This window comes from Podarcis gaigeae (assembly GCF_964106915.1).
Source record: "Podarcis gaigeae genome assembly, chromosome: W".
Classification (NCBI taxonomy): Eukaryota; Metazoa; Chordata; class Lepidosauria; order Squamata; family Lacertidae; genus Podarcis; species Podarcis gaigeae.
Window position 1 is genome coordinate 428,846 of NC_139695.1, and position 23,129 is coordinate 451,974.

The window sequence follows — 23,129 nt, forward strand, 5'->3', positions numbered from 1 at the left end:
GGTTGGCCCACACCCTCATTGGCCCACACCCTTTGGTGTTGCCCTGCTGGAGGCATCCTTGCTGATGCCAGTCAGTGTACACAATATTTAAGGAGTTCGGCCAGTATAAGGACGCTTCCTATATTTCCATATAAACAGTGTTCAATAAATTAATGAATGAATGCTCCTCTATTATATACTGGTTTTAGACTGGTGCTGTTTTTTTATTTTAGATAGGGTTTAAATAATCTAATCTGGACCCCATTAAAGGTAAAAAGGTAAAGGACCCCTGGACAGTTAAGTCCAGTCAAAGGCGACTATGGGGTGTGGCGCTCATCTCGCTTCAGGCTGAGGGAGCCGGTGTTTGTTCACAGACAGCTTTCCAGGTCATGCGGCCAGCATGACGAACCACTTCTGGTGCAACGGGACACCGTGATAAGTGCCAGAGCGCACAGAAACACAATTTACCTTCCTGCTGCAGTGTTATCTACTTATCTACTCACGCTGGGGCACTTTCAAACTGCTGGGTTGGCAGGAGCTTGGACATGAAAATAATGATTGTTGAGTTCAAGGAAAAATGTCAGGACAAGGAAAAGCCTTTGGGTATGATGAGTTCTTGGCCAGTTCTCATCTGTGGAATTCATAGCTGGAGGGAGCAATTGGCTTGGTCATAACTGAAGAATAAGACATTATTCCGTGTTTAAGTCACTTAGACCCTCCCCCACCTGCCAGTATAGACCTACTAAAAGCTTTGCTGCACTTATTTTTACTGGTTTTAGTGTTGTATTTTTATTTTGTTGTTTTGTCTTGTTTTCTGTAAGCTGCCCTAAGGGTGTCTGCAGCAAAAGAACCTTGACGAGGAACGAGTTTCATAGTTAAATGTGCACTGTGTGAATAAGTAATTTTTAAAATCTGTCCTAAGACTTCCAGCATTTAGCATTTTAAGATACCCACGAGTTCCAGTGTTATGAGACAGAGGGAGAAACTTTTCTGTAGCCACTCTCTCCATGCCTTGCATAATTCTATAAACATCTGGCTTGTTGCCTCTTGCCTTTTCTCTAAACCAAAAAGTCCCAAATGTTACAACCTTTCCTTGTAGGGGAGTTGCTGTATCCCCTTGGTCATTTTGGTTGCCATTTTTTGAACTTTTTCTAACTCTTATTGAGGATGTGCAAGATGCAGATTTCAGGATTTGCTAAGCAGATCAAAAGTATTTGTTTGCCAAATGTCTTTCTAGTTTAAAAAAGCTAGCTGTACTTCAGCAGGGCTCTAAGTGTCTGTTTCACACCCAGGAAACTGTGGTGACATCAACCTGGTGAGGCTGGGGGAAGAAAAATTGATCAGCAAGGACGTACAGAAATTCAGTCTGGATGCCCAGGCCAATCGCAGAATGAGTGAGTAGTTTGTAAAGGGTTCCTCCCTCACACCATTTGCTGTCTCCTAATTAGTCTGCTTAACAGTGGGGTTCAAAAGTTGGTTCTTCATAGCCCCCAGTCTCTGTTCTATCTGGGACAGGCCTTTCCCAGATTGTGAGCAGGGATGAAATCCTGTAACACCATCCTATCCCTCCCATCCTATCCTGGTCTGCAGCCAAAGATGTTTATTTTATCAAATATATACTCTGGCTTTTACTCTGGCTTTATCTAAGCATAATTCAACAATAAAGCATCACACACAAAACAAAAAATATAACTGAAATCACTTCAGCTATAAAGTCTTCTTAAAAGTCATTCCCCACAGTTTTAAATAAGTTTCGTAATTGGGGTATAACAGGAACCTCTGGGTTGTAATGTTAGTAGACCCATTGAAATCAATGGAGCTGACTGGCACTGGATATTGTTATAAAGATTGGGTGTCACCCCCCACTCTGCTAAGCAGTAGCAAAATTCTAGGTGGTGTTCCAGGTGCTCACCCAGGATCTGTGTTCCTTTGAGAATCAAGGTGCGGCAGAGGCTTGTGTAGCTTTAAGAAATATGATTTATTCACATATTTACACCTGAGTTTAGATAAAGGGAGTCCAGATCTTACAGCATGGTCATCTCAAGAAGGGCTTGTTCCCTGTTCTCCCAGCCTGCCTGCTCAAGATGGAACTTTCTCTCTCCGCCTCCCTTTCTTCTTCCCAGCACACCTTGCTAAAGGCACTCTTTTCATGTCACCTCAAATACCTTCTAAATCCCTGGTTACTGTTCACACCTCAGGACAGTGGGGAAGGACAGCTCTCTTGCATTGCCAATGGCCCTTAATGGCCCTGTATGGTTCATCATGTGAAAGGCGGAGCTGGATGAATCCCTAGCTGGAATTAAGATTGCCGGAAGAAATATCAACAACATCAGATTTGCAGATGACACAACCTCGATGGCAGAAAGTGAGGAGGAATTAAAGAACCTTTTAATGAGGGTGAAAGAGGAGAGCGCAAAATATGGTCTGAAGCTCAACTTCAAAAAAAGAAGAAGATCATGGCCACTGGTCCCATCACCTCCTGGCAAATAGAAGGAGAAGAAATGGAGGCAGTGAGAGATTTTACTTTCTTGGGCTCCATGATCACGGCCAGTGGCGTAGCGTGGGTTGTCAGCACCCGGGGCAAGGCAAGCAATTTGCGCCCCCTAACCCATGGATTTGCGCCCCCTAACCCCCAGATGTGGCGCCCAGTGCGGCCGGCCCCCCTGCACCCCCACGCTACGCCACTGCAAGGGTCATCCACCACAGTGGGTGATCGAAAACTAAATTTTAATTGCCTCAAAATGAACGTGCCATAAAAGCATTTTTGCAAAAATTAAATGAATGACACTGTTTGATGGTATGATCACCCAGGATCATGTTATGTCCTGGGACTTCCCTAATTCAGTCCAATTCCATCTGTACAGCTAGGGGCACAACACAGCAGAGAACAGGTGAAATATGAGTGGTGCAGAGAGGTGATGGAAAATTATTCAAGACTCAACAGCATTCCTGGGCAGATGTTCAGCAAGGAGTAATTAGAAAGACGAGCATGCACACTATGCCAAAAGGTCAGGAAGCTCACTATGTATCTTGTTACAGCTGGGTCCTAAACATATGCAGTTGAAAGTTGTTAAAATGGACCTTGCTAGGCCTCTAGAATCTGAAACTACAGCGAACTTCAAGCACACAGTACAGCAGCCATGAAATAGATGGCATGTGTATCTCTCTGTCACTTTTGTGCCGCTTAGTCAACTTCGCTGCTGGTTACGTGAGACCTTGGCATCCTTCACGATGATATGATTGGAAGGTAACCCAAGGTTGTCAGCATTATGAGATCTTATCTACCTGAAGAAGCAACAGCCATGAAACCAAAACAAAGGAGAAACCATGGCATGTTTTGGAAAATCAGCGCTGCTGTGTGTCACAGTTGCCTTGTGATCAAGCAAGGGTCCCTGTTACATTAGTCTCATTCCCGCTTGATTTTGGCAATTCATAGTCTTGGGGCCACATTAAGAATGGCATTAATGCTAAAGATGGGAAAGTCCATCTCCTGGTTCAGTTCCTGATCAATATAGAGTGTATAGAGAATAATTTTCTGTCTCCTCACACTCCTTCCTGCAACCTGCTGGCTAGTCCGTTCTGCTCTGCTTAGGCAAAGAGCATAATACCTATTGCCCCAGCCTGGTAACTGTGAACTTTATTCCAACCTGCGGATATGTTTGTGAATTTATAACTTCTATTTCACAACTAGATGGGGTGAGGGCTTTTGGAGACTGTTTTAACAATGTTAGTGACTTTGATTGCTTTGTTAATGCAATTGCCCTTTTTAAACTAATGATTTACTCTTATACCATATACCATACATATATTATTTTCTACCATATTGTTTTAAGTTGCTTTATTTCATGCAATGTCATATTTATTCATTATAATATTTGCTTGCTGCCAACTTAAATAAAATATCAAGGCAGCATATTACAGTATATACAATAAAAACATAGACTACAAAAAATTAAAATAATAATTAAAATGACTGGCTGATCAAGAAAGTTTGGACAACTGCATAGGTCTGTCAGCATAAAAAGATATCCGAGCAACACTTGAGCAATTGATAAAAATTGTTTTAAATTTAGAAGTATAATATTTGGAAAGTACAAAATAAGGTATGAAACAAGGTAATAATTTGCTGACATTCTTATTATAAATAATGCAGGGTAAGGAGATGTGAGGAAGTCCAATCAGTTATATAAGAAAAGTTGTACTGAATGGTTGGTTATATTTTTCTCTTTTTTCTTTTTTCTTTTTTATTTCTTTCTTTCTATATGGCTCTTTGGTATTTTGGTTCTGGCTTTTTGGTGTAGGGATCTTGTATTATGTATTTGAAAATTTAATAAAATATTTATAAAAAAATAAATGAATATTTTTATGGGTGTGGACAATGAGGAGCGTTTCTTATGCTTAATATCTGCAACACATTGAGTGCTCGTCCAGAAAAGTTGAGACTCACCCTCCAGTGCTATGCTCATGAGGCGCTTTCCTTCTCGTTGCTTAGGACTTCGTAGCAGCAGCGGGGGAACCGCCAAAAAAGCCCCTTTGGCGCGCGGGAGGAGCGAGCCGCCCGCTTTCCCGCCCTCGCCGGTCTCCTGGGGCGCACGCAGCGCTCGCGCCCTCCGCAGCCCGCCCAAACGCGCGCCAATGCCGGGCGACGCGCCCCCTCCGGGAAGCGCGACGTAGGCGCCGCTCCTGCACCCGACGGCCTTTTCTGCAGGGCTTCTAGCTGCAAGCGAGTGTGCGCGCAGAAGGCGGCGCCTGGGCTGGGGAGCGCGCAGCCTCGTCCTTTCCTTCGCAGCCAGCACTGTGAGAGAGAGAGTGAGCCACCAGGACCAGGTAGGGGCAGAGAGCTCCGAGTGCGCCCCCAAAAATGTTGCGCCCGGTGCGGCTGGCACCCCTTGCACCCCCCACGCTACGCCACTGATCACGGCAGATGGTGACAGCAGTCACGAAATTAAAAGACGCCTGCTTCTTGGGAGAAAAGCAATGACAAACCTAGACAGCATCTTCAAAAGCAGAGACATTACCTTGCCAACAAAGGTCCGTATAGTAAAAGCTCTGGTTTTCCCAGTAGTGATGTATGGAAGTGAGAGCTGGACCATAAAGAAGGCTGATCGCCGAAGAATTGATGCTTTTGAGTTATGGTGCTGGAGGAGACTCTTGAGAGTCCCATGGACTGCAAGAAGATCAAACCTATCCATTCTGAAGGAAATCAGCCCTGAGTGCTCACTGGAAGGACAGATCCTGAAGCTGAGGCTCCAAGACTTTGGCCACCTCGTGAGAATAGAAGACTCCCTGGAAAAGACCCTGATACTGGGAAAGATGGAGGGCACAAGGAGAAGGGGACGACAGAGGACGAGATGGCTGGACAGTGTTTTTGAAGCTACGAACATGAGTCTGACCAAACTGCGGGAGGCAGTGGAAGACAGGAGTGCCTGGCGTGCTCTGGTCCATGGGGTCACGAAGAGTCGGACACGACTAAATGTCTAAACAACAACAATTGTTTCTTAATGGCCGTAGCTTGGCTAGGTTGTTTTGCATAGGCTAGCCCAGGAATTCCTCTGCAGCTTGTATGTTCCCTTCATATCCCAAATAATCAAAACCTTACCATTTATTAATTTCTAGGGATCCCCCACCATATAACAATATAACAGTATAAACCCACAGTTTAATGAATGTCAGAAGCATTGAATTTCAGTGTGAGAATGGTAAGCAACCAAAGTTCCATTTTGAAAGTGGGATATAAATTTCTAAATTAAAAGCATTTGGTTGGATTCCTTAGGCCGAGCAGCCCTTGGGAAAGATCAAGACATCCACAAGCGGAAGAAAGAGATGGATCAACGACTGGATGCTCTTTCTTGCCAGTGTGCTATAGACGAAAGCCAAAGCAAAGAGAAGGTACTTGTTAGTTGCCATGTGCAGTTTGACCAGGATTATTATATCCTACTCAGTCTGTTCGGTAGGCTATGGTCTGAAACTGTAGTTCAGACATGCTCTTCAGTTAAAAGTGTGAAGGCTTGGAGGCACAGCGGATGGGCCGAAACCTGATGTGGGGTAGTGGGGAGACACATGTTTTACTTGCTCAAATGCTCAGTCTTCAGTTAAAGTGGGGATCAAGTAGCAGGGAGGCTGTTCAGAACTTTTTTCTTTTCTTTCCGTAAGCAGCCCTATATTGAGTCAGAAAATAGATCCATCTAGCTCAGGCTTCCTCAAGCTTGGCCCCCCATATGTTTTGAGACTACAATTCCCATCATCCCTGACCACTGGTTCTGCTAGCTAGGGATCATGGGAGTTGTAGGCCAAAAACATCGGGAGTGCTGAGGTTCAGGAACAATGACAGGCAGCAACTCTCCAGGGTTTCAGACAGGGTTACCTGGCAGCCCTACCTAGAGATACCATTGAAGATTGAATCTGGGACCTTTTGCATCCAAAGTAGATGCTCTACCACTGAGCTATGCCCTTCCCCATGATTGGTTGAGTATTCATGTCAAAAACAAGTAAATTCCCACCCACCTCATCTTTCTTTCAGAAACAACAGTTAGAGCAGGAAACTCGCAGGCTTGCAGAAGAGAGCAAGAGGCTCACTGTTCAACTGAAGGAGGTATGAGTTTCATCAGTAAGATGCTCTTAAAAACAACCTTGCTGAACTGCTTCATCTCATCATGCAAAAAAGTGCTTGTGTCTTGGATTAGCTCCAGCTAGGAAATCAGAATATCTCTCCTGTTAGTACAGATCACTGATTGTGCTGCTACTCTGTTGCACATCAGCCACGTGCCATTATCTCAGCCAAATCATAGACTAGGGTTGCCATAGGTCTGGGAAATCCTGGACATGTCATCTTTTGTTGGGCCAACATGCCCCCCCGGGGGATTTTTACATTTTAAAGGAAATGTCTGGGTTGGGGGGGGGCTGGTTTGCTTGTTTGTTTGTTTGTGTTTGGCTTGGGCATGGGAGGCTTGGGCGCTGGTGGCTTTCTCCCACTTCCTCTTTCAGCTCTATGGACTGTATACAATTAATTTTTACCCATTTAGATTAATGAGCCTAATGGGCTCGTCATGTTCATTCACTGGATTGGATACAACCCTATGTGCTTTCCAAGCTGGGTTAGGGTAACTTTCCTCACCACCTCATGCCATAGAAGGTGAGGCTGTGGCTTGGTGGGCACCGAGAGAAATTCTAAGGGGCACTGTTGCATTCCTGAGCACCACATGGGTGAACACATACACCTTCATACGGACTCTAAGCAGGTATTTGGCTGTGTTTATCCTGAGTCATAGGAGCATTGGGAAGCTGCTTTATACTGAGTCAGGCCATTGATCTAACTTGGTCACTATTGTTTGCCCTATCTGGAGATATTGGCGATTGAAGCTGACACCTCCTGCATGCAAAATGGGTACCCCTTCACAGAACTATGGCCTGCCATTTTAGCACCCAATCCAGTTCTTCTTCTAAAAGCAGCTGACTTCATCTTCAACCACAGACTGAGCATGGACTTGTTTTGGCCGCCTGACCATGGCTGCTGTTGCAAAAACAAAACAGGCAGCTGAAAGAAAACTGGTCTCTGTCTAAAAATTAGGTGCTCTTAAAAAGGAAGTTCCTGGCTCTTGTGTTTCCCAGGTTTGTGGGCGATCGCAAAGCGACATGAAAACGAACATCATCCTGGAGTCTCACATCATCTGCTGCACATTGAGCACCAGTGGGAGCAGCCTGCTCGGTGCAGTATTCCAGCGGCTGGACTGTGATCCTCTGAGCTGCGTCATCGTGGACATGGTTAGTGGGGGATATAGGCACTACAGTAGCAAGGGCATATTTGGGGCAGGAGGATGGAGGGTGTCTTTAGTAGCTTTTACAGATTGCAGAAACAGCCCTGTTCACTTTGGCTGCCTTGTTTTGTATTTATACAAATGTTTCCCCACCACCAGCACCCTCTTCTGACATTAAAAGCCCTCAAGGCAGCTTTTTTTGTTTGATGTGTTTTGACTGTTTTTAGTGGTGTTGCCTGCTTTTTTCCCTCTTTTTTATTTCAAGGCGTGCATAGGTGGTTTGCCAAAGGGGGGCGGGGTGGGCAGACGGGGGAGTCAGATCATTGCCAGTTTTTCTTTTGTGAAATAAGTATTTTCTTGTGTCCTTAACTGTTACTTACCGTATTTTTCGCTCCATAGGGCGCACCGGACCATAGGGTGCACCTAGGTGGTTTTTTTTGGGGGGGGGAATAAAGGGGAAAAAAATATCCCCCCCCCAGCTCCAAAGAGCAAAGAAGCCAAGACAGCGAGTGGGATCCATCCTGCTGGCTGTCTTGGCTTCCTCTTTAGCCACGTGCAACCTCTCCAGCCGGGAGAGGCTGTGCGCGGCTTCGTTTTTAGCCGTGGGGCTGGGGCGGGGGAAGCCCCCAAAACAGGTCCAGGAGCGGCGGCAAGATTGCGCGCAACCTCGCCGCCACTCCCGGAGCTTGCGGGGCTGGGGGCAGGGGAAGCTCGAGCTTCCCCCGACCCCAGCCCCCAGAACAGACAGCTATCCGCAAGCCTTCCGAGCGCAGCGGGAGTTCCCGCCGGGCTCCGAAAGCTTGCGGATAGCTGCCTGAAGCCGGGGGAGCGCAGCGGGAGTTGGCACTGCGCTCCCTGGGTTTCAGGCTGCAGGCTGCTATCCGGCTTCAGGCAGCTATCCGCAAGCCTGCATTCGCTCCATAGGAAAGCCTGCAAAAGCCTGCATTCGCTCCATAGGACGCACACACATTTCCCCTTCATTTTTGGAGGGGAAAAAGTGCATCCTATAGAGTGAAAAATACAGTAGAATTCCAAATATGCCCTTGAGCCCAAAAAGGTTGGGGACTCCTTAGGAACATAGGAATGTGCCTTATACTAAATCAGACCATTGGTCCATCTTGCTCAGTATTATCCACACTGACTTACAGCAGCTCTCCAAGGTTTTAGGCAGGAATCTCTCCCAGCCCTACCTGGAGATGCCAAGGACTGAACCTGGGACCTTCTGCACACAAGACAGCTGCCTTCTGGAGGACATCATGTCAGCTACCCATGAGTAGCCTTAGGCAAGCCCCTCTCTGCAAGAACCTTTTACATAATTACAGAAAGCTCTTTGAATGCTTATGGAAAATCGCTACATAAGTACTAAATAACATTTATGTCAGCGAAGCAGCTCCAGTCAAGCTCTAAGCCTGGGAGGCCATGAACCACTTGATCCAACCAGATGATCACCTGCTAATTCACCTGACCAGCCTGACCCTAATAGCATGTCACAGTGGGGAAAGCATCTCACCTAAATCCCTGATTGGCACTTGTTCTGTAGTGGTTGGTACCGTGGGCCTGGTGTGTGCATGAAGACAAAAAGAGAGAAAGAGGAGGCAAGCTGCTGTGCTTACTGATTAAATGTATTTCTACTGTTGCTGCTCTATACGTTTCAGAGTACATAACTCCCTTCAGGAGCTTTAAATGCTTACAAATTCCTTAGACCCAGAAACACACTCTTCTGTAAACCTGAGCTCAGAAAACAGCTCTGAATAATCTGCGAAGCAACCTTTTTTTCTTTCTGCACCTCTACAATGAATCAGGTTTACAGTTTGCTGTTGGGGTTTTTTTGGTTTTGTTTTTTTAAAACTTTAATCAGTAAGCACAGTAGCTTGCCTCCTCTTTCTCTGACCCTGGGCCTAATCACTACATTGAAAGCCTTCCTTTTGCTGTTCATCCAGCCCAAGCATGTTGGTGCTGAGCAGCATGCCCCTCATTGAAAATTCTTCCAGAGGAGTCATACCCAAAGATACCTGGGGCAGGAAGGGGTGAGCATGGAATTTTATAGAACTATATTAACAGCTTTATAGAATTATATGAACAGCTGTAGGCTGCCAAGACACGCTTCTCACCTGACAGCCTGATGCCTAAATTAAGTGTCCGCATTATAAATGTAGGCCATCAGTTGAAAGCACTCGGTCTTCAACCATGCAGGTTCCCAGTTGTACCATTTAGCGAAAGTTGACACCATCCCTAGCCCTGGTCATGAGTGCTTTGCACATTTTGAGGGTGGAAATTTTGACTTTGATGCCTAGGTAACTTAAATCTCAAGTTGAAGAAGCTGCTGCCACCCTTTAAAAACAAAAACAGAAAACCCCCCACACACTTCAGAATTCAAAACAAAAAAATTCCTTCCAGTAGCACCTTAAAGACCAACTAAGTTAGTTCTTGGTATGAGCTTTTGTGTGCATGCACACTTCTTCAGATACACTGAAACAGAAGTTACCAGACCCTTCTATATAGTGAGAAGGTGGGGAGGGGTATTACTCAGAAGGGTGGTAGGAATGGGTGATTGGCAGATAGCTGTGATGAGCCTGTTGACGACTCTTAAGGACTGCAATAGGTCTTACAGGAAAAAGCAAGGGGTGAGAAGGTGAAAAATGGCTTTGTCATGTATAATGAGATAAGAATCCAATGTCTTTGTTCAGACCAGGTCTCTCCATGGTTTTAAGTTTGGTAATAAGTTGCAATTCAGCAGCTTCTCTTTCCAGTCTATTTCTGAAATTCCTTTGTAGTAAAACAGCTACTTTGAGATCTTGTATAGAATGTCCTGGGAGATTGAAGTGTTCTCCTACTGGTTTCTCTGTCTTGTGATTCCTAAACCAGAGCCTGCAATAAACCCAGATGCCAACTTTGCTGCCACATACACCTGGACAACACCATTACTGGCCCCAACAACATCACACATACCATCTCGGGACTATTTAATTGCTCATCGTCTAACATTGTGTATGCCATCAAATGCCAACAGTGTCCTTCAGCTCTCTATATTGGACAAACAGGCCAAACCTTACGCCAAAGAATAAACGGACATAAATCTGACATCAGGAATCTGAAGAAGTGTGCATGCACACGAAAGCTCATACCAAGAACTAACTTAGTTGGTCTTTAAGGTGCTACTGGAAGGAATTTTTTTGTTTTGACTATGGCAGACCAACACGGCTACCTATCTGTAACTTCAGAATTCAGTTGCTGTAGTCCAGGGGTGGCCAACTCCCAAGAGACTGCGATCTGCTCACAGAGTTAAAAACTGGCAGTGATCTATGCCATTTTGGGGGGTTCAGCCAGTGTTCTACTAGTCTTGTTTGCACGCTAACATTAAGATGTGTGGTTTAGCATTATGTGATACAGCTTCAGTTGATGGAACTTGTCGTTCCAACATTTTTGGAAGGCACCAGCTGGGGTGGGAAAGCTGAACTATATCAAAGTAATCATACAGGGAAAGCAAATTGTATTGAAGTTGGAGGCAACCTTACTTTATCAAACCTTTATTAGGCATTATGGAAATAAAACCTTAAAAGAGAAAATAACATATAAAAGCCTTGAAATATATATAAAAAGGCAGCAGTTTGCTAAATGCATATATATATTTACATATAGAGTCAGTGGTTTTCCTTGTTATCCTGCTCCTTGGAGGACTGCTACCAAAAACTCGGCTACCCCCGCCGTTACCCTTTGGTCAACGTCGGATAGGTAGAAACCCACACATTCACCTTGCTGCGGTTCCAGACCACCCAAAAGAGGGGACAGCACGCGTTGACGGAGCGTACTGTACAATGGGCAATGAAGGAGAATATGCTCTACAGTGTCCGGGACATTCATAGAGCATCTGCAGAGTCTCTTGTTTCTAGGAATGTTTTGATATCTTCCCCTGACAAATGCTGAGGGAAAAACATTCAAACGGGCCAGCATAAAAGCCCTACGTTGGGCTGGGATTATTAGTTTAGTGACGTAATTGGCTCTGCTATCTAAGATATTTAATTCATAGAATATGGGGGAGCAAATTTTGTTTACAGCTGCCATAATATTTTGTCTCTCGACATCCTTTAGTCTAGTTAGGATATTATGGGAGATATATTGCTCACTAGAATTGTACAGGGGCTCCAGCTCGATGCCTAAAGATTCAATCTTTTTTTCGAGGTGCTGATACCATCTTGATTTATAGGAGTCTTTGAGCAAATCAGCGAGCAGACTTGATGGAGGGCAGCGAAAGTGGCAGCGTAACCAATACTTTATTGAGGTGGACCATGCCCAATATTCCATTGTGTGTATGCCTATTTCTGCACACATTGTTTCATATTTGATCATAGCTGGGAGTCCAAGAATACGTCTCAGAAAGCTAGAGTGAATCTTTTTTAAATCATTGTTATATGCTTGGACCCATAGCGGGATTCCATAGAATATCTGGGATTGCACTTTTGTTTGAAATATCTGATTTGCCGCAGGAATAAATTGATTACCTTTCTGATAATGAAAACGGGCAACTGCTGATGAGATGCACTTTGCCTGTTTTATGGCATTTGTGCGATGGGTTGCCCACCCTAAATTGCTCTGGAATAAGATTCCCAGATACCTATAGATTTTCACTTGTTGGATTTCTTGCCCTCTTATTTTCCATTTCTCTAATTTCCAACCATTCGAGAAGACCAAAATTTTTGTCTTCTCATAGTTTATAGAGAGTTTGTTACATTCGCAATAGAGGATCAGTGAAGATATAAGACGTTTCAGACCCAAGCTCGTTAAGGATAGTAGGACAGCATCGTCTGCGTATAGTAAGAGAGGAACTGGTTTCTGATTAAGTTTAGGGGCATGTGATTCTATTTTTTGAAGGTAATCTGGCAAGTCTGATAAAAATAAATTAAATAGAAAGGGGGCAAGAATACACCCTTGTTTTACCCCTTTCGAGATTGGGATGTCTGATGAAAGGTGACCTTTGATGTTAAGTTTGACTTGACAGGTATTGGAAGGAGGCAACCAAATAAATGTTGGAGAGCTAGGAATTTATTTTTTTTAAGCAAGATCCTTGAGTAGCTCCCTGCTATGGATTGGATCGAAAGATCCTGGCCTCTTCCCTTCCACCCCAGACTCCTGAAAACTGGATCCAGAGGGTCAGGGGAGGCTATTATGTCAGAATGGATGAGTTGCAGATGTGGTATAGCAGGATTTGATACAAGGCGACTTGTGCGGCGAGATCTTATCTCTCTCATTTAAACTGGTCCCTTTGTCTTTTTAAAAGGCCATGCAGGCTTGTGAGGTTGAAACTATCATCCCACTCATTCATGGCTGCAAAAAGCTGGTCCTGGTTGGAGACCCAAAGCAGCTCCCTCCTACAGTTAAATCTATGGTGAGTATGTCAACAATTAAGGTGTTTTGACTATCCCAGAAAAAAGTTGTAGAGCTGAAAACTGACAGGCTGTTTATAAGTGTCAGAGCCACCCGAGGTCCCAGCTCACAAGAGACCAAAGTCCAGTCCAAGTTATATACAAAAGGCTTTATTGAAGAACATTGTTGTCGTTACATCCAAGCTCCGTGGCTCTGCATCTGTTACCCTTAGATGTTAGAAGTCCCCTCTGAGTCAGTCCCGCCCCTGCACCAGCTTAAGAGGCTTGTACTGCTCCACCTTTTCCTCTCCTTCCTTTTCCGCAGGGTCTTCCTGCCCCCCTGTGCTCCCTCCCTCCGGGACTCCCCCGAGGCTGAGTCTTCTGCCGCCTGCTCCCCCCTCCTTCGTGCTTTGGGACCAGGCTCCTCCTCAGGGCTCTCCTCATTTCCGCGCGCCTCCACATTTGAACTTGGCGCGCGTACGTTGCCTCTGACCTTCCTTTCCACCGTTACGCTACTCTCGGTACTACACTCCTCCCCTTCCGGCAGGACGTTCTGCTCCGAACTCCTTCCCCTCTCTGCTTCCTGTTCTGCTCTTTCTGACACACTGGCAACTCCACCCCCTTCACTCCGTTCCGACGGAGAGGCCGGTCCCGATCTCCAACCCCCACTGGGGATTCCCTCTTCGTTCCCCTGCTTCTGACTGCTTCCCTCTCTACTGCCCCTTGGCCTGACCAGGGGGGCTCCCTTTTGGGAATCCTCGGATTCACTTGACGGACTCACTGACAACCTCGGGTCGTCGTCGTCCTCTTCCTCGTCGCCCTGGGACCCCTCCCCCTCGCTCTCTGTCCCTGAAACCCTGACATCCATCCCCCCCTCGAAGCCCCCCCTTCCCCCCTCCCGCCCATCGGGTGCAGGTTGTAGGAGCTGCAGCTCTTCGGAGGTGGATGCAGGATACAGGTTGTGTACCTCCATATCCTCTGCTTGCAGTTCGGTGTATGAGTGTTCGAATTCGGGTTCTTGACCCAAAGTGTTCTCTTCTCCCTCTTCCATTGGTACCTCGTCTGGTGCTGCCGGCCAAGGTCCCGTCAGCCATTTCCTGCGCCAGTCCTCCTCTGGTTGCTCGTCCCACCAATAAGAGGGTTCTGTGTCCACCCCTGAGCACGATCCCCTGGGCGGGCTTGATTCTGGCGTTCTCTCCTCGGCTGAAGAAAAACCCCGGAAAGTACTGTCTGAGAGTGTGGGCGTAAAGAGCCAGTCATCAAAGTACTCGGCTGGCATGGGTCTATGCGGGAAAAGGGCATGGAACTCGTCTTTTAGAAGAGGTTCGTCTAAAGCGTAGCCCGGCACCCAACCGTTGGCACTGGCTGGAGTGCCCTCTGTGGCTAGAAAGTATTCTACCCCCTCTTCCCCCCATCTCGAGTCCAGGATTTCTGTGACCTCGTTGAGTGGTTCGGCCCTAGGCGCCCTCTCCCTCTCCTGTGACTTAGTGTGTAGTTGCGGGACTGTTTCAGACTCCTGAAACCTGTGCGGTGCCTTGTAGGGGGTGAGCACCGACCTGTGAAATACCGGATGCACTCTGGAACCTTCGGGGAGGGCTAGTCGAAAGGCTACAGGGTTGATCTTAGCCTCCACCTGGTACGGCCCTAACTGCCTGTGCCCTAGCTTCTTCTTGGCCAACGACTTGGTTGGCATCGCTTGGGCCGCTAACCACACCCAGTCCCCCACCTGGATCTCCTCCCCCGCTCTCCTGTTTTTGTCTGCCTGCACCTTATATGCTTGCTTGGCCAGCTCCAAATGTCTCCGCAACTCTTCGTGCACCTCCTGCAGCTCCGCTGCAAACTGGTCGGCTTCTTGCGGCACCCCCTCTCTCGGTGCCCCGAACCCCGGGAAGGTTCTGGGATGCCGACCGTTGTTCGCGAAGAACGGCGTCACCCCCGTGGACGCGTGCTTCGTGTTGTTATAGGCAAACTCTGCCATCGGCAGGTAGTCCACCCAAGCTGCGGGTCGCTGATTGGCGTAACATCTCAGGTACTGCTGCATGATCGCGTTGACCCTCTCAGCTTGGCCGTTGGTCTGTGGGTGTCTCGCCGACGTAAGGTTGATCTTGACGTTCAGGATACCTAAAAGCTTCTGCCAAAAATTGGAAACAAACTGGCGCCCCCTGTCGGACAGGATGGACTGCGGCAGCCCATGCACCTTGAACACGTGATCAATGAAGAGTTTGGCAGTCTGTTCCGCCGTCGCCACCTTTGCGCACAGAATGAAGTGCGCCATCTTGGTGAACAGGTCCACAACCACCAGTACCGCCGTCTTCCCTCTGGAGCTGGGCAGGTCAGTAACGAAGTCCAGGGCTACCCTCTCCCACGGTTGCTGTGGCGTTTCCAGCGGTTCGAACAGCCCCGCTGGCTTCTGGTGTACTGGCTTGAACCTCTGACAAGTGTCACACCTGGCGATGTAATCCGCTACCTCTCCGCGCATCCGGGGCCACCAAAAGTCCCTTGCCACCAGTTCTATTGTCTTCTCCTTACCGAAGTGGCCAGCACTGGGGGCGTCGTGCAACTGCTGCAGAACCTTTGCGCGAAGCTCGTCGCTTGGCACGTAGAGGGCACCTTTGCGAGTTAGCAGTCCGTCGCGCAGTTGGAACTCTTCTCCACTCTGCACACCTCTGCGCAACTCCTCCATTTTGGACTGTGCGAACTGATCCACTTGCAATGCGCGTCGCACCGCGTCCAGATCTACTGTGATGGCAGCGCACGACCACGCCTGCGGTGCGAAAATGTGCTTGGCTGCTACTGGCGCCGCTTCATCGAGATATTGCGGTTTCCTGGATAGCGCATCGGCTATAACGTTGGAATCTCCTGGGATGTACTCTATCCGAAAGTCGAAATCCGCGAAGAATTCCGCCCAGCGCATGTGTCTCTGGCTTTGGAGCTTCGCCGTGCGCCAATACTCTAGGTTCTTGTGATCCGTGTGGACCTGTACTGTGTGCTTGGCTCCTATGAGGAAGTGTCGCCACGCTTTGAAAGCTGCGTGAATGGCTAACAGCTCCCTGTCCCATATGGTGTAGTTTTGCTCCGCCTTGCTGAGCTTTCGGGAGTAAAAGGCACCGGGTCTCCAGTTTCCATGTGGATCTTCTTGCAGGAGTACGGCTCCAACCGCTCTGTCTGACGCGTCGGTCTCCACTCGCATGGGCCTGCCTAGATTCACGTGCAGCAGCTGCTCCTCGGAGGCGAAAAGGCTTTTAAGCTTCCGAAAAGAGCGCTCCGCCTGTTCCGTCCACACGAACCTCTTCTTCTTGGAACTCAGAGTGTCCGTGATCGCTGCCGTCTCCTTTGCAAAACCTCTGATGAATTTGCGGTAGAAGTTGGCGAATCCGATGAATCTCTGGACTTCCTTCCGATTGCGTGGGCTCTTCCAGTCCAACACCGCGCGGACTTTGATGCTGTCCATGGCGAGCCCCTTGTCGGACAGCTTGTAGCCTAGGAAATCCACCTCCGTCACATCAAACTGGCACTTCTCTAACTTGGCGTAGAGCCTGTTCTCCCGTAGTCTCTGCAGGACTTCCTTTACGTCCTTCTCATGGGCCTCTTCCGTTTCCGAAAAGATCAGGATGTCGTCGAGGAAACACACACATTTCTTGTAGAGAAGTCCCGCTAGCACGTGATGCATAAAGGCTTGGAAGACGTGAGATCCATTTTGGAGACCAAACGGCATAACTCTGTATTCATACGTGCCCAGAGGCGTGAACATGGCCGTTTTCCACTCATCGCCCTCCCGGATGCGTATGAGGTTATACGCTCCACGCAGATCCAATTTGGTGAAGATCTTCCCCTTCCTCACGGTTGCTAGGAGATCATCTATCTTGGGCATGGGGAAGGCCTTGGGCTTGGTCATACTGTTTATGAACCTATAGTCCACAATGAGTCTTTTTTGGGGCGTGTCCTTCTTCTTTACAAAGAACACAGGACTGCCCCCCACTGCTTTCGATTCCCGGATGAATCCACGCTTCAAATTGTGCTCTATGAACTCCCTGAGCTCTTGCATCTCGTCCTCAGACATGGAATACAGTTTTGCAGTCGGCAACTGCGCCCCCGGCACCAGGTCGATGGCACAATCATAAGGTCTGTGGGGCGGCAACTGGTCAGCTTCCTTCTCGCAGAAAACCTCCAGGAACCCTTCGTACTTGCTAGGTACTGCCTGCACCATGCCAAGTCGCAGCTGGTGCTCAGCCCCCTCCTCCTGGCAGGACTGGATGCAATTTTGAGCACAGTACGATGAGCAAAAGGTGATCTGGCGTTGGTACCACGCTACAGCAGGACTGTGTCTCTCCAGCCAACTCATGCCTAATACTATAGGCGTGTCAGACAGTTGGGTGACATTGAAGCTAATGACTTCTCGGTGATCTCCTATCCGCATCACCATGGGAGGTGTCTGTTGCACAACTTGCCCTCCAAGCAATTTCCTGCCATCCACCGTGACTACGTTCAGAGGCGTTGTTGCGGGCAGAAGCGCTATGCGATGCTGCTTGACGAATTGCATCCCTACGAAATCGGCGTTGCTCCCAGAATCGATCGTGATGGGCACTTCTAGGGTGGTCCCATTCGGCAACTGAAGTGTTGCGGTGAGCTGCACCGCTGGCTTGGGTGGTAAAGGGTCTGTGGGTTGCAAAGACGCTGGGGACTGTTCTATAGATCCGCCTGGCTGAGCATTCGTGCTTACAGCCAGGCACTTTCGTTTCCCTGAGGCTCCTCTTCCTGGAACACTTCTGCTGCTACCGTTGCTAAAGCTGCAGTGTGTTTCTGGAGCCTCTGGGGGCACTCTTTCGCCATGTGCAGTGCACTGTCGCAAATGTAACACTTCCTGGTCCCTCTAGGAGGCTTCGCCTTTACTGCACCGGAAGCTGGGGCTCTGGCTGTTGCTTGAGCCTTAGCACCACCAAGTTCCATCGGCTCCTCCCCCTGCCTCCCCAGCGGCGAGGGATGTGACTGACTGAACTCCCTGGGGATGAAAGAAGACGTCCTCGCTGGTGGACGCACCTGACGTTCTTCCTCATTGTGCCAAGGACGTCCCTCGTGACGTATCCCAATCGCCAGAGCCCTCTGCACCACCTCCTCCAGGGTCTGAGGTCTGTCTCCCCTGGCAAGTTCGTCCTTTATGGGACCGCTGAGACCCTCCCAGAACAAATCCCTCACAGGTGTGCAGTCTTTCTCCCAGCGTAACGCAGTCAGTAAAGCAAAAAATCTGGAATGGTACTGACGCACAGTGGCTTTGCCTTGCCGCAGTCCAAATATCTCCCTGCGTGCAAGATCCAAATCTACGGTTGACTGGAAGCAGGCATCCATCGCTTTAATGAATTCATCAGAATCGCGGCGGGCAGGGCCATCTTCACGCCACAAATTGCGCAACCAGTCTCTGGCCACCCCATACAAGTGAGAAACAATAAACCCCACTTTCTCCTCCTCATCTTTAAAGTCATGACGAAGCAAGTGCAATGCATACAAAACGTCTGCTCTGAAACTGGGGTAGTGCTTCAGGTTCCCATCGAAGTGGGTGACTAGGCTGCCCCCCCGCCTTCCAAGTCCAATGCCCTCTGATCTGGACCCTGGGAACCCTTCCCTGTTTGCACGCTCCCACCTTGTTTGCAGGTCTTGGCAGCGCTTCTCCATTTCGTCATGCTTCTTCTGAGACGCAAGGACTGCAGCGGTGAGTTCGGAAACTGTAGTTCGCAGTGCTGTCAGCTGATCCTCCGCACTCATGGCTGTCACCGTTTGTGAGCTTTGCAAAAAAAAAATTTTGCGTTCTTTGTGAGGGGACTTACTGTCAGAGCCACCCGAGGTCCCAGCTCACAAGAGACCAAAGTCCAGTCCAAGTTATATACAAAAGGCTTTATTGAAGAACATTGTTGTCGTTACATCCAAGCTCCGTGGCTCTGCATCTGTTACCCTTAGATGTTTGAAGTCCCCTCTGAGTCAGTCCCGCCCCTACACCAGCTTAAGAGGCTTGTACTGCTCCACCTTTTCCTCTCCTTCCTTTTCCGCAGGGTCTTCCTGCCCCCCTGTGCTCCCTCCCTCCGGGACTCCCCCGAGGCTGAGTCTTCTGCCGCCTGCTCCCCCCTCCTTCGTGCTTTGGGACCAGGCTCCTCCTCAGGGCTCTCCTCATTTCCGCGCGCCTCCACATTTGAACTTGGCGCGCGTACGTTGCCTCTGACCTTCCTTTCCACCGTTACGCTACTCTCGGTACTACACTCCTCCCCTTCCGGCAGGACGTTCTGCTCCGAACTCCTTCCCCTCTCTGCTTCCTGTTCTGCTCTTTCTGACACACTGGCAACTCCACCCCCTTCACTCCGTTCCGACGGAGAGGCCGGTCCCGATCTCCAACCCCCACTGGGGATTCCCTCTTCGTTCCCCTGCTTCTGACTGCTTCCCTCTCTACTGCCCCTTGGCCTGACCAGGGGGGCTCCCTTTTGGGAATCCTCGGATTCACTTGACGGACTCACTGACAACCTCGGGTCGTCGTCGTCCTCTTCCTCGTCGCCCTGGGACCCCTCCCCCTCGCTCTCTGTCCCTGAAACCCTGACAATAAGCATCTAATGACCCTGCTTTTGGCATAAATAAAGTAAAACTTCTATCAGGTCCTTAATGGTGTATGAGCTGCCTACGGTGAAAATGATTCAATTAGTTTATCTGATCAAATTATTTACACAATTCTGCGAGTTTCTGTGAAATCAGCCTGTGTGATTACCATGTTAGTAGACAACAGCCCTTTTGGTTAAAAAGAAGTGTATATACCAAGTACTGTTTTTCTGGGAGACACTCCAATGGCTGGTAGGGCAGAGGCAAGAGTAGATAGGGCCAATGCTTTAAGAATGTAATTTTTTATATGTATATCAAGGGATATTCCCATAGCAGTAGTCTTTGAGAGACTTTTATTTTTCTCAAGCACCACCATTTCTCTTAGTTCTGATATGCTGCAAAGAGCATAAGGAGAGGGGAGAAGTTCCTGCACCCTCTTACGCTGCCATCTTTCCCACTTTCAAATAAATAAAAGATTGGGTTATTTTGTGGGACTGCTTCCCAAGCCTCTTGGGTAGCCCAGAATAGTTCACTCATTCCTAATCTCTAGTTCAAATACAGGTGAAACTCGGAAAATTAGAATATCGTGGAAAAGTTCATTTATTTCAGTAATTCAACTTAAAAGGTGGAACTAATATATGAGATAGACTCATGACATGCAAAGCGAGATATGTCAAGCCTTTATTTGTTATAATTGTGATGATCATGGCGTACAGCTGTTGAAAACCCCAAATTAACAATCTCAGAAAATTAGAATATTAAATGAAATCAGCAAAACAAGGATTGCAAATAGAGCAATATTGGACCTCTGAGACATGAGACCGAGCAATGCAGAAGAGCTGAAGGCTGCTATTGAAGCATCCTGGTCTTCCATAACACCTCAGCAGTGCCACAGGCTGATAGCATCCATTCCACGCCGCCTTGAGGCAGTAATTGATGCAAAAAGGGGCCCAGACCAAGTACTGAGTACATATGCATGCTTCTACTTCTCATCTCTTGTTCTTTAATTGTTGCTGCCTGCGCTTAACCCATTCCCTGAAAGTTTTACTCCTCCTCCCCTCCCTTGCTTTGGCAGAAAGCTGAGGATTATGGCTACAGGCAGTCTCTGATGGGCCGACTCCGCAGACACCTGAATGGGCAAATCCAAGAAAAACACAGTGACAGGCTTCCAGTCCTGTGCTTGAGGACTCAGTACAGGATGCACCCAGAGATCTGCCTCTTCCCTTCCAATTACATCTACGACCATGCCCTGAAAACTGACCGGTGTGTAGACATCTTACTAATTTTTTTACCTTGCCTCAAGGCAACAGGCATTTCATGAAAAGGTGACCTAAGTGTGGACATCGGTTCCATATTACCCTGGAATTTTGGCTGGTGGTCAGGGATGGTGGGGGTTGTATTCCAGCAACACCTGGAGGGTCCTGCTTTAGCTCATCATATCTGGTGTGTTTGTGTGAATGAATGTACTTGCTCTGACACTACTGGTGAGTACTTAGTTGAATGAAAATTCTGTGCATGATCATAGGCCTCAAACCTGACTCTTTCCAGCAACCTAATTTGATACTTTAATTTTTTTCTTCCATTCTAATCACTTTCTTGTTCTTTCTTTTTTAATATACTGTATATTAAAAATGATGGTGTTAAATTCCATCCATGTACAATTTTTAGTGAACGTTCCCTAATAGTTGCTGACAGAAATTTATATGGTGCTTTTGTCCATAAATTGTTCTGTTTAACCTCTTCAGTGTTTATATCCCAATTTAATTCCCACCAGCTGTTTAGATTTTGTTGGGGGCAAAATTGGTTCTCAATAAGTGTTTTGTATAAAAGGGAAATGCTATTATTATAATAAGGAACTAAGTACAAATAGATTATTAATGTATTAAAGGGGAAAAATAAGGTTAGAATATGTTAAGCTAAATTACAGGACAGAAAACAGAGGAAGATGGAAAGGAATTGCTGAAACAGTTAATTGAAGTGGAATACAAAAAGGGAGGTGTGAAGAAACAAGTGAATGAAAGATAATATATTGAAATTATTGGATGTGTTTTAAATTGTGTTTGTTTTGTTTTGTTAATTCAATGTTTTAGTGTTAGCGTTATGTAGTGTTTTTGTTTTTGTATTGTATTGTATTGTTTTGTTTAATTCTTTTTCTTTCTTTTGTAGTCTTTAAACTGTTAATAAATATTATTTTAAAAAAATAAAAGGGAAATGCTATCTCTTATTACTATATTTTCATATTCTGTTAGTTTACTTGTAGCTTCATTTTTAATCTGTCGTCTTCTCCTACGCTGCCCTCAGATTCTTCCCCTTCACTCTCCATTTCCTGTGCTTCTGCTCCTGAGCCCCTGACATCCATCCCCCCCTCGAAGCCCCCCCTTCCCCCCTCTCCCTCTTCTGGTGTGGGTTCCGGGTGCTCCAGTGTTGTGGGGGTGAGTGCAGGATACAGTTCATCCCCCCTGGTGTGCAGCCAGCCGGCTGGATCCTGCCAGGCCGTGACGGGCTCGTCGACGTCGATCTCCTCTGCTTTCATTTCTCTGCAGGTGTGCTCGAACCCAGGATCCTCCCCCAACACGTCCATGTCCGTCTCTCCCCCTGTTGCCTCGTATGACGTTGCGTGCAAGGGCCCTCCCGGCAGTTCCCTGCTCCACCCCACCTCCGGTTGATTGTCCCACCAATAAGAGCGGTCTGTGCCGACTTCCTGGCGTGGTGCACTCAACGCCGGGTCAGGGAAAGCGCTCTGCTGCAGTAAGAGCGCTCCCAATCACGGCTGCGGGATAAAAAGACGGGGAAGCGAGGGTGACGCAAACCCTGAAGAGGTCTGAGAGGAGGTCCCAGACTGAAGAAAACAGATCCAAGCAGCGCATAAAGGGGTTTTCTGCCGTCCCAGCACAAAAAGTGGAGGGAGGTGGAAGAACTTCAGCGCAGAAAAGATCGCACACCCGACCGTGAGACGCCCCTGAGACCCGAATGAGAAAGCACCAGGCTGCTCCAAACTAAAACTGTAAAATCAAGAGTACTCCTGAAGGAACTAGGTAATTATGCTGGCTTAAATTAAAACAAAGGAGTACGGACTAACTTAATATTACAAAGGACAGTAAAGCTAATGGAGAGAGGAGCTTCAGCGTTCTGAGATTTATCAAGTTGTGGAAAATAAGCCTTGTAAAGAGGCAGAAAACATAAACAGAGACATACTGAGTACCTGCTTCTACAGGGGGATGCTCCGTTGAGAGACAAGGAGCTGAAATAGCAAGCAGCAGCAGCAGCGGCGACAACAAAGCAGCGGCCATTAAGAAGGAGATCAGCATAAACAAAGGGGTGAGTGAAAAAGGAAAAGGAGGGGGAGAAACGTGGAGGACTCAGTGCAAAAAGAGAAGAAATAGAAAAGACTTGGAGACCAGGCAGCGGTGGGAAGATAAAGATTAAGATAAAGAAGTGAGAGGGAAGAAGAAAAGATATATAA

The 23,129-nt window shown here is 47.6% G+C and overlaps 1 protein-coding gene and 1 long non-coding RNA gene across 2 annotated transcripts in view; both read left to right on the top strand.

Moving 5' to 3' along the window:
• The window catches only part of LOC310836025, a 115,961-nt gene that overhangs the window by 14,201 nt on the left and 78,631 nt on the right, over window positions 1-23,129 (top strand). The window lies entirely within an intron of this gene.
• LOC310836102 (putative helicase senataxin) lies at window positions 525-22,418 on the top strand (the record flags this gene model as incomplete). The annotated part of the gene is made up of 8 exons (XM_083721012.1): window positions 525-582; window positions 1,272-1,373; window positions 5,753-5,868; window positions 6,500-6,571; window positions 7,588-7,740; window positions 13,009-13,116; window positions 20,742-20,929; window positions 22,349-22,418. 8 exons carry the CDS (start codon window positions 525-527, stop codon window positions 22,416-22,418), a joined length of 867 nt encoding a protein of 288 aa, XP_083577138.1.